The 11,232-nt window shown below is 49.4% G+C and overlaps 1 protein-coding gene across 1 annotated transcript; it reads right to left on the bottom strand.

Moving 5' to 3' along the window:
- Positions 1–1,023: 1,023 nt before the first annotated feature.
- On the bottom strand, positions 1,024–10,361 carry LOC104262197 (cytochrome b-c1 complex subunit 1, mitochondrial). The gene is made up of 13 exons (XM_059823013.1): positions 10,289–10,361; positions 9,594–9,734; positions 9,025–9,111; positions 7,890–8,019; positions 6,882–7,080; positions 6,166–6,245; positions 5,903–6,018; positions 5,353–5,496; positions 4,460–4,620; positions 3,348–3,433; positions 2,761–2,849; positions 2,124–2,199; positions 1,024–1,251 (listed from the first exon to the last, which is right to left on the bottom strand). The coding sequence occupies exons 1-13, from the start codon at positions 10,358–10,360 to the stop codon at positions 1,187–1,189; spliced, it is 1,446 nt and encodes a 481-aa protein (XP_059678996.1). The 5' UTR covers position 10,361; the 3' UTR covers positions 1,024–1,186.
- Positions 10,362–11,232: the final 871 nt, after the last annotated feature.

Genomic DNA, 11,232 nt, shown 5'->3' with positions numbered 1-11,232 from the left:
GCTCAGTTTCATCCTTTCTGTTCCATGTTCCAGCTTCCCGGAGGCAAGACAAGGGAGCAACAACCAGATCAACACCAGAAAAAGCACAAAGGGCTGGGTAGCTCTTTCAACTATTCAGACCTAGAGATTATCTTCCAGGTATAGGCCAGGTCACCCTATACTTCAGTCAGCAGCTTCTCAGCTATTGCATAGCTGAGACTGACTGGATAGATGGAGGAGATCTACAAGAGGAACATGTAGACCAACACCGACATACTCCACAACAATCTCTGCTCATTATTGAGCTGGTTTACAGATAACCAGGAAGCTTAAGATGAGAGGTAACATATCCCCATATAGGCTCTGGGAAGATGTTTGTCTACATCAGCTCTGGCTCGTCACAGCATCCTGACTCTGCTAGAGACAGCCGCCTCAACCATACTGAGGCAGCATCAGGCAAGGCCAGCCTGATCACCTTCACCAGCTTCAACAGCCGGTGGGAACTCAGCCGACCAGTTTTGCCTGTAACTGATTAGGGAGAGATGGGTTGCACAAACTGCCCCTACTGCAACGGTGGTCACTCCAACAAGAGGGTCACAAACAGCCACGCCAGAAACACTAACCCCATACCCCAGGGACAGGAAGAGGACCAACTTTCCATAGATACATTTTGATCTCCTTGATGAGCCAGAGAGCACAGAGGTCCCCTCAGCTGAGGGCCCTTTGTTCTTCAGTCTGTACAAACAGCACTGCTACAGCCCGAGTTTGACCATGCTGGTGCCTGCATAGAACAGCATAGCGGAAATAGCTAGAGCTACCCTGTCAGCCTTGTACCAGTGGAAAGCCTTCCTTCAACCAGCCTAAAGACAAGACCTCTGAACCGGGACACTGCCAGCTGAGGATAGAGGAGACAGGGCTGCAGACAGACACACAGACAAGATTCTAGCATATGCCCTGACAAATCAAGACTGATTGGTCCAATATCTCAACAGTTTGGCAAGATTAACAATGTCTACATACACAACCAAGCAAGACATGGCTGACTCCCAGCAGAACCAACTCCATATAGGATATATTTATTTTTATACATTTAACACTGAGCCATTTTGATAGGACTCATCTTGCCCCTGGTGCACAAGACATTCAGAGCCAGAGGGAACCTGTCACAGTCCACAGCTTCACTATTTCCAACCTGCAGGGACATGTCCTAGAAACGGATCCAGTACATGGCACTGCGGATACGGTTGTAATCCAAGAGCTGTTCAACGGGACCTGAGTGAACAGAACAAGAGTTAGTCACTGGAAACGTAGTTAAAATCCCCATGCAGTTTCCCATGGTCTTAAAGCAGATGGTGGCAGAGCAGACTGCACTCACAATCCAGAGCAGCTATGCACAAAACCAGGCAACTACAGCTCAAACCTGCATCAGGAAAACCAGCAGATATCATGTCCTGACAGAGAAATCATTACTTGTTTTCTCAGAATAAGTTTTCTTGCACTGCTCCACAATGCTCAGTACAGCTCCACATACAGGTATGAAACACAGGGAGCCACCAAGTCACAGAGATTTTGGCTAGTTCATTCCAACTTCCTGTTCAAAAACAGTCTCGCTTTTCCAAGCTGCTCTGCTTTGAAGGCCAGAGGAAACAGCTGCGTGGAGGAGGGGAATCCACAACACACAGGAAGGAGTCAGCAGAGCGGAGCTGAGCTGCTCAGGCAGGTTTTCCGAGAGGAATTTGTCCTTGGCCAGGCAGACATGCCAGAGCAGCACAAGAGAATCAGGTCCCTTCACTTCCCTTACATAAACCACCATGACCCCAGGGTAAGGACACCTGGCAGACGCCGCTGGGCCCGCACCCGGCTATGGGACTTCCACTCTTAGTCACGGCTCCACAGCAAGTAGAGAGGTGGGAGGACAGCCAGCAGCTCACTGCCACTGCATCTCCATCACCTGCAGGTTTGATCACCTAGCAAATGTGCCTTGGCACATCTAACATGCAGAGGTAGGAGGATACCAGCAAAGAACCAGAGTGGTTAGGAGGCCAGAACAGACATGTGAAAAGTGCCTGCAGCTCACTTCCACCCAGCTCTTGACCCCTTCCTGGTTTTGAGCTACCATGTACTAATTGCCATGTATTACTTACCAACTGCTGCAATTGCCGGGCATTTGTCATAAATGTATTTACTGCAGATCTCTCTCACCATTCTTGCATCAACAGCCTAATAAATATCAAACAAGCAATTAACAATCCTTCTAGCAGACCTACATTCCTCTAAGTTGGAAGTTACTGTTGCCATGACATATCAAGATCGTTAAAAGATATTGTCAGATCCTTGAGGGCCATCTGCACCAACCATACAGCTATTGCCTGCAAGGATGGCTAATGTTCTACACAGTGCATTCTTCTAAGGGTACAGAAGACATGGCAGTCCAAAATCTAAAGCCTGCCAAGGGATACAGTGGCTGCAGAATTACACAAACTAGATGCTGGCCACCTCTAGGGAAACTGTTAAAGGAATTTCAAGTTGTGCTGCTTAACACAGGCATATGCTCTCTTTCTGGGATGGACTGAATCCAGCCACAGGAACACAGTATACACTGAGTCTTATGGTAGAGATTCTGATATACTTAGTAGATCAGTGTCAGTGAGCTGACTACCTGGACTCCAGGCAACTTGACTAAGGGATAAGTAAGTGTCATGTTACTGCAGCAAACTAAGGCCAGAAAATGCTGACACCAACCATGCTCAGGTACCCCAACCAAAACAAACAGATACCTACAGCAATCCTGGCATCCCATTCCTCCAGAGGGATACGGCGTCCATAATTTAAGAGATGGCTTGCAATATTCTCACAAACTGGTGTAGTACCTAGATGTTGAAGACATCACATGGTAAGCACAGCTGAAAGCCTTCCAGAATTGTACAGCCTGATCATCAGTCAAAGCAGACAGAACCAACTCTAGCCGTTAAATCGGCTTCTAATGAAGTATCAGTTGCAGCTACCACTCTAAGCAGCTCCAGCAGGAGTTAAGCAATACAAAGATTGCTTCACCGGTCTCTGAAGTGTTACAGCCAAAGCAGACCAGTTTGAGGGTCTCCATTTAACTTCACCAGGCAGCATGGTATTCACTCTCAGCAACAGAACGACTAGAAGTTTACAGAATCAGAGCCAGCCTGGAACACAGCAGGCTGGGGTCAGCTGCTTTGACAACGTGGCAGAAGGAACGCAGAGCAGGGGAAAGGAAGTTTTGCCCAGTGCCTGCCAGCAGTACTGCAATGTCTAGCAGAGCTCTTGCTCCCCAGGAGAGGCATAAGTGGTAACCCTCTGAAAGCTGCACAGTGGTCAATCCATAAACCAGAACATACCATCCAGTTGAGCCACCATGGCATTTCGGAGATAGTTCTTGGCTCTCTCCACCTCTGACTCTGTGGTACTAGTGCACAGACGCATCCTGGAGAGGAGATGGAAAGACCACTAAAGCTCTTAAAGATGTTTGTCTGCTCATACAGAAAGTGACTTCCTCCCTTTCCCAAGCCTCCGCAGAAATAAGCTACTATCAACATCACTTGTCTTGCAGGCTTGAGATTCATTCTTGATCACTGCAGAGTAGCTAAGAACTGGGGAGCACTGAACAGCAGGAGGTGAGAGAAAGAGCTCAAGCTCACAGGCAGGGGATATCAGCCAGCAGGTTACACACTGAGTTACGCTCACAAAGGTCTAAGCAGCCCTGGTGCCGGCTCTCGCTTGCCCATCAGGCACAGCGGCAAGCGGTCTGTGGTACACTATCACAAGAAAAGGAAGGCATGTCAGCTATTCCCACGCATGGCAAGCTGCTATGGAAACTGATGCTGAAAGAACAAGACAGTTCTACAGAGTCTGTTTGGACTCCAGCTGCTAAATCCCTTCCTCCCCTGCCAACTGCAACGTCTCTAGGGCAAGGGCTAACTCCATTTGCTCCATACACAGCACGGCTCAGCTCTGAATCTCAGATATAGCTTCGAACCATTACTGGGATATACATGTATACAATAAGATGAACAGACAGAAGGCCTCCAAACACTGGCACGACTCCAGCAGCGGGCATTTATCAGCCACAGTACAACAGGCAAGAACTCTGCCTGCTTTGCTCAAGTTTAACAAGACAACGGAGATATGTCTCTTGGGCACCTGGGAAAGCCTTGTCTCTAAGGAATGATCTCACCCGTATATAAAAAAAAAACCCCAAAGCCTCAGTGCTAATACTTGGAAGCACGAACAAAAGACCCGAAGAGCCCTAAGGGATTAAAATAGCTCCTCAAAAGCCACATCCTAAGGTATTTACAGAAACCACTTACAGGATCTCTTAACCAGAATGCAAGTTACTGAGAATTCACACAGAGACACAGCTCTTTGAAGACATAATACACTGCTCACCAGCTCAGTCTCCCACAAGAGGGTCAGATCTTAAAACAGGAACTTTTGCCAAAGTTGTACTTACCACTCCCCCTGAGCACAATATAGCATATCATCTATGGACAGAGGATCAGAAACAAAATGGAAACCAAAGAGGCCGGTATCAGAGTAAGAGGTGTTGAACGTCTGGAAACTGTGGCAGAGATTATGCTCCACAGCAAGCGCAGCCAGCCTGCTGGACTGATTCTGTAAGTAAGGAGATACCATCAGCCATTTCAGTCTTACAGCTTCCTCACAGCTCAAATTCTTTCCAACTGAGCTGTTTTCACAAAGACCACAGACAAGACAGAGTGGAACACTTTCCTGAAGGAGAGCTTAATTTAGGCCCTTCATGTGGTCAACAGATGAGATTCACTGGTGGAAAAGCCACAGACAATGGTCTAAGAGTCGGTCCAGCAAAAGCATTTCCTTTCCCAGCCGCAGACAAGGAGCTGGTATGCATACAACCGTAGCAGCAGGAAAAAATGGGAAGTGCATGGTCTCCCAGTAGCAGGGGTTAGCACAGTTATGCAGGCCAGACAGATTCCAGATGAGAATGGATGTAACACTGGAGTTTTAAACAAATTCCACCTGCTTTGCAGTTGTAAGACAAGCTTGCATCATGAGACTATAGACTGCTCTGTCCTGCTTCCATCACCACCCCCACTGAGTGGTTAGCTTGTGAGGGTAGGAATAAGCTGCTGAGAATTCGTCAGCTAAACCTCTTCCAAACTTAGCAGAGAAGGCTCAGTTCACCTCCCAGCAACACTTCTCAAGAAGTGTCCTGGATTAGCCTCAATTACACTCCAGAAGACTCCTGACCACTTCACAGTTGGAAGCTAACTGCAACAGCCTCCCATAAAGCATATTCAACCAGAGTCTCCATATTTCATATTAAAAGGCTCCAGGCTCTCCGTATCACACTCACAAGCCTCTTACCTTACCACCTCCAAATGTGCGGTCATAGCGTCCAACGATAGCATTAGCCACATTGAGGACAATGTTGTCCGGATCAGTCCATCCTGGCCCCTCCACGGCAAGAGCAATATGGGCAACAGGCAGAGCATCATCTCTGGCACGGATCTAGAAAATCATCAAGGAGCAGGGGAGAACTGCGTGAGCACTGTGGCTTTGTCTGCAGCCTGCTGCAATGCCAGGCTGACAAACTGGAGGACTTGAAACTATCCCAGTGAAATGAAACAGTCCTACACACTACTGAGCACAAACCAGCTGCTCTGATATGAGTTTTCCAGCAGATGATGTGAGCAACAGCCTCACATTCCTAATGGATTTGGGTTCTATCTAAAACACAACACAGTGTGGCAATAAGCCCCAAGAACAGAACACAGGGGCACTACCAAGATGCTGCACCATCAGCTTCTCTGAGATAAACAGATTTTTCCTCTCAGAAACAGCTATAACTGGTTTCACATTCATTCAACAGTTTGGCAACAGCTGCTTGTTTTGTTTCGGACCAAAACAACTTTACCTCACTCCCTGTGAAGCGACAGCGCGGGAGGACAGGCACAGCATCCTCTTTGTACGTAAAAGGCACTCCACTGAAGTGTTGCCTAGCTACATCTACCAGCTCTTTGTGGGAAATACCTGGCAATGGGAAAGAAAGAGATCGCAGTCTTAAACAGCTTAATTTAACAAAATAATCTGATTTTACATTAGAGATGTGTGACAGGGGTTTGATCACCAGCTTGAAAATACCCAGGCTTCCCAGAATCACAAGGATCTAGAACTTACCTCCAGCAGCTGCCAGGACCATACGAGGTGCCTTGAAGTGAGTATCAACATATGAAGCTAGATCTGCTCGAGTCAGATGCCTAGAAAGAACACAGAGACACCCAATATATCAGCATCTCTCGAGCTGGAGGGATAAGAGGCTTAGGAGAAGCAAGTTCACAGTACAGAGACAGCAGTGATGATCTTAATTCTCTTAGTTGTGGGGTAACAATACTTTTTAGAAGACTGCTAAACTTCTAAAACACACTGTCTGTGTTTTCCCTATGCTCTAATTCCAGAACACAGAGAATGGAAAACAGTGACCAAGACAGAGAGTTAAGGATAGACTTCAGTACAGACTAGAGTACTGACCCTCGTCTCTGAGCTACCACTACCCTAACAGGTACATATGCTCAAGGCCACTGCTTTAATGAGCACCCCTAGCTCTTAATCTCTCTAACGGTATTAAACTGACAAGTATGGGAGAAGGTTCAACCTGACCCTACCAACCTACTGCCTTGCATCAGGGAGATTCTAGAGAAGAATGTGTGCAGCATTACGCTTTCACTAGCGCCAACGGGGAAAACACAGTCAAGACACAACGAGAAGCCCACGGGCACAGATCACCTCTGTGTACAGACTGTTTTCCTCGTGCAGCCACCACTACTGAGAAGCAGAAGCCATGCACCCCAAGGACTGAACCCATGGGCTCTGTACCAGATCCAGCCTTTGCTCACTTTATGTTCTCTGTGGTCCCCTCGACAGTGCGGGCCAGTGCAGTCCCCTGGAAAGCAGTGGCATGAAGGTAATCAAAGGTAACATCCGTCAAGTTGCTGTCGATTTCTTTTAACTCCTGAAGGATGACGCCACGTTCCTTCTCGATCTGAGACTCCTCCAGCGCACAGTTCTGCACAAGGTCAGCCAGAAGCTCTACAACTGCAACACATTTCCTACGTTAGCAATCCTGCTGCCTGACTGCTACCCAGTGCTGCTGAAAGAGAAAAGACATACAGGCAGCATGGGCACTGCAAGAGGAGTGAGCAGCAAACCACGCTGGGGAGTGGATGCAACATAATAGACATGAGTACTACCCATTCCCACAGCATCAGAGATGGGTAAACAACATTTGTTTTAGCGTGAAATCTCCAAGTTAGCTTGCCAAGCATCACTGCCAGTGGAAAGCAGGCAACAACTGCAGAAGGTGAAGCATATGAGAAGCAGGGTACTGTTGCAGAAACATGCTGAATCCTTACAGAGAGCTTGCGACATCTACAGCGTAGCCCACATCTACAGTAGGGCCCATAGCTCTTACTCAAATCACTGCCTCTGGACAAAACCGACCCGAAGAGGAGTCTGCACATGGTAGTACAGAGCACAAGCAACACCCACAAAAGCTGCACTGAGGACTCCTGACACAGTAGCTGTCGCTGACCTCAGTTTCTCAGCTCCATAAAACAACCACAGACTACTGAACACCCCCCCTCCCTCCTGGCAATATAGTGCAGCCTGACATAATAAAAGCTTTGCAAAACTGGTTTTAAGAACACATGAACTTGCAGCCTTGAAGCACCATGTCATGGCAGTGCTCTCTTCAACTACCAACTAGAACGTCCAATTTACTGCTCAGCCACAATTTCATTCCCTGGTCTGTTGTTAGAAAGGATGCTGATGGGGGAGAAACATGAGCACACAGGCTTGCTTCATCCTTAACCTCCAGATCAGACTTTGCCCACTGGCCATCCTACCTTTAGGCATGTCCTTGGATAAGGCTTTTATGTAATATGCAGTCTGCTCCCGTGAGGTGTACCCATTCAGGTGAGCACCCATACTCTCCACCTCCTTCTCAAAGGCAGCGCAAGGACGCTTCTTTGTGCCCTGAAAGAAAACAGATAAACACAGTTATGAAATTAACGGATTTCCCTCTAGGGCAGAACTAAAGCAAGAAAAAGAACAATAAAGACCTAAAACAATAAAACCTGTCACACAATTCATAAAAGCCAAAAGCAAGTACAGAAAGCAAAAGATTTGAAACTTGGCTTATTTACTCCAGCTGAAGGATGGTTGATGTGTATTTTGAAAGACCAATAAAAACCCAGCGGGGAAGGAGAAGATCTGTGCTAAGAAACAACAGTGGCTGAAGATCACATCAGTGGAAGTAAACCAAGAACAAGCCTAAACCAAAAATAAGCAGATTTCTAGCTATCCAAGCAGCAATATTCAGAATTCAGAAAAGGAGCCGAAAACTACTTCTAATACAGAGCTCGTGTCTTAAGGAGCAAGTCAGATGCTGCAGTTGTCTATGATGACACAGGCTGGACTCAAGTCAGCAATTCCCAGGCTTAGAGGTCTTCTGTCCTAGGGCTGTTCAGCAGACACTTACATTATTAGAAAAGTAAGAGCTATAGCCTCTAAACTTTGCTGGTCCACTAAGAAAACCAAAGAAAAATAAATGGCTGTAGCAAATGATGCTTTAAGCTCTGCCTGCTAACGAGAAGAAACATGCTTAATAACATAGTCCTATATGTGTGCTACACAGTGGCTGGGATAGTCAGGGATTGGAACCACCGCCTCAGGGACTCAGTCACGCTTGTTATTTACAACTTTTTTTTTTCTTTAAGAGGGGAAATACCAACTGGTAAATAAGAGTTGCCTTAATTCATGCATGCTTGCAAGTTGCTGCATATTCAAACAAAGAGCACCATACAGGCTAGGTGTCTTTTGAAGTTTATTTTTATACTATGTGCAAAATCTCGGACTCGGATGACCTGATTTACACTCTCTTTAACAGCTACAGCCTCCAAAGTGAGAGCACAATATATAAGTGAATACTTAGAACAGCTCTCCATGCAATCCTGTGCCAGATCTAGATTATCTCCTTACCTTAAAGGCGAGATGTTCCAGGAAATAACCAGCCCCATTGTTCTTCTCATCTTCATGGCGGCTCCCCACCTTGATCCACACACCCACCTAACAACAAAAGCATCAAGTACACATATTAGAAAAGAAAACAAACAGCATGCTCAAGTCTTATGCCACAAATATAACAGCAGGTACAAGAAGTCTGCTCCACAGATATTGCACCAGGAACACCAAAATAAGAACAAGCACCAGCAACTGTTTCATGTACACATTTTGGCTTTTTATTTAGCAGCTTCACAAAAGCCTTTACTACTTTTCCCAGTGATATAACTACTACTGGTCACTTACTGCTTACACAAAAACTGTAAGGCTAAGAAAACTTGTAGAGTATGAAAGCTTGACTACAAACTTATACAAAGCCAGGCTAGGCCTTCTACTGCTACATTAATCCCACCAGTTAACAAAGAAAAGTGGTAGGGTCTCTGTCAAAAGCTTTGGTTCAAATAGGGGTTTGTCACTTTTGGAAGACCAGCTACAGACTAGGCAAGGATGACTGTTTCAAGTACACCCTTAACCTATCTTACACTTACCGTACATGTTGGCTGATTGGACTCCTCTGAAGCTACACGGAGACCATTGTCCAGAGTGGTGACTTGGGTCTCAGGGATATTATGGAGTGTCTGGGCATAGGTGGCAGCACCTCGGTTCCTTGTCAAAGTCAATAAAGCTGCCTGGAAAGCAAACAAACAAACAAAAAAAGGCTATCATCACCCCTAACCAGCAGCTCCCCTCTGCAGGACAGACCTCCAGAATGCAGACTGCTGGGCACACAGCTGACCAAAGCTAGGCCACGCAAGCTTCTTCACGTTTACATTGAAGAGTTCCTGCTACACACCATTCATTAACCGGAACGCCGGAAACCCTCCACAGCGCCAGAGGTTTCAAGCAGGTCGAAAACCTCAGCGAAGAGTCCCATGAACCGATCAAAACCCGGTACTGGGGCACAGGAGGGGAGTGAACAGCAGGTCCCCGGCAAGCCCCGCAAAGAGTGAAGGCCACCGCCGCCACCACTGCCCCCCGCCCGGCCCGGCCTCACTCCGGAGGCAGGGGGTTCCACGGCGACCGCTGCCCGTCCCACACCGGCCGCCGCGTCCCCGTGACCTTCCCGGCCGGCTGGCAGTCTGAGCCCGGCATCCCCACCGCACCACAGGGCCTCCCGCGCCCCTTGCCGGCCTCCCCCCGGCCCACCTCGCCGCTTCCCCCGCCGCCGGCCGCGGTGACTCACGGAGGGACGAGGACCCCGCAGCAGGGCCCGCCCGACCGCGCACCCCGCCCGGCACACAGAGGAAGCCGCCATCTTGTCCCTGCCGCCGCCGACCGACCCAGCTGCAGCGCGCCTGCGCAGAAAGGCGGGGGCTTGTGGGCGGGGAGGCGCATGCGCACGAGGCGGAGCGGCTGACAGCCCACGTCAACGATACGCACCCGCATAAGGGGAAGTCCGCGGAGGCACAGGGGCGCATGCGCAAACTTGTGCCGGTGTGCGGCGGCGCCCTCTGGTGGCGGGAGGGCGCAGCGGCGGATGAGGGCTTGGGGGCGGTTGGGGCCGTGGAAGTCCCCGGGGCACGGGGTTCCCGGGTGGGGTGCCCCGAGTGGGGTGTCCACGCCCGTACCACTCCCTCGGTCGCAGCCCGACGGGTCCGGAGCAGGTCGGGGGGGAAAGTGGAAGAAAAGGGCCAGAGGGAGGGGGGTGGCGGGACAGCCTGCCCACAGGGAGAGCCAGGCCCAGGCCTGGGCCTGGCCGGGCAGTGCCCACCAGTGCCAGGGTGCAGCCAGGCAGCCCAGCCTGAGGTCACCTTTATTGAGCAAAGTGCATTAAAACAAAGCCTCAGAAACGCTACACAGTTTTATCTGCAGAGCCAACCTGCTGCCAGCAGCAGGCCCCCCTCGGCCAGGTCCAGGGGCCCCTCCACCACTGCCCAAACCAGGGCCTGGTCTGGCGGGACAGGCCCATGCTGGGGCTGAGTGGGGTCTCCCAGCCAGCACCTCGGCGTGACTTCCCTGTGCTGGAGCAGGGCGCTGGACCTTCGGCCTGCAGCAGCTCCATTGCAGGGGGGGCTCACGGCCAGGGCAGGTCCCCAGCTGTCAGAGTCCGGAGGGGCTGGTGGGGGTACAAGGCCCCAGGGCAGGTGGGTTGGTGCCATTGGGTGCCCCCCTCGCCTGCCCAGGTCC

The sequence above is a fragment of the Gavia stellata genome, chromosome 12 (assembly GCF_030936135.1).
Source record: "Gavia stellata isolate bGavSte3 chromosome 12, bGavSte3.hap2, whole genome shotgun sequence".
Classification (NCBI taxonomy): Eukaryota; Metazoa; Chordata; class Aves; order Gaviiformes; family Gaviidae; genus Gavia; species Gavia stellata.
This window is presented reverse-complemented; position numbering and strand designations above follow the sequence as displayed.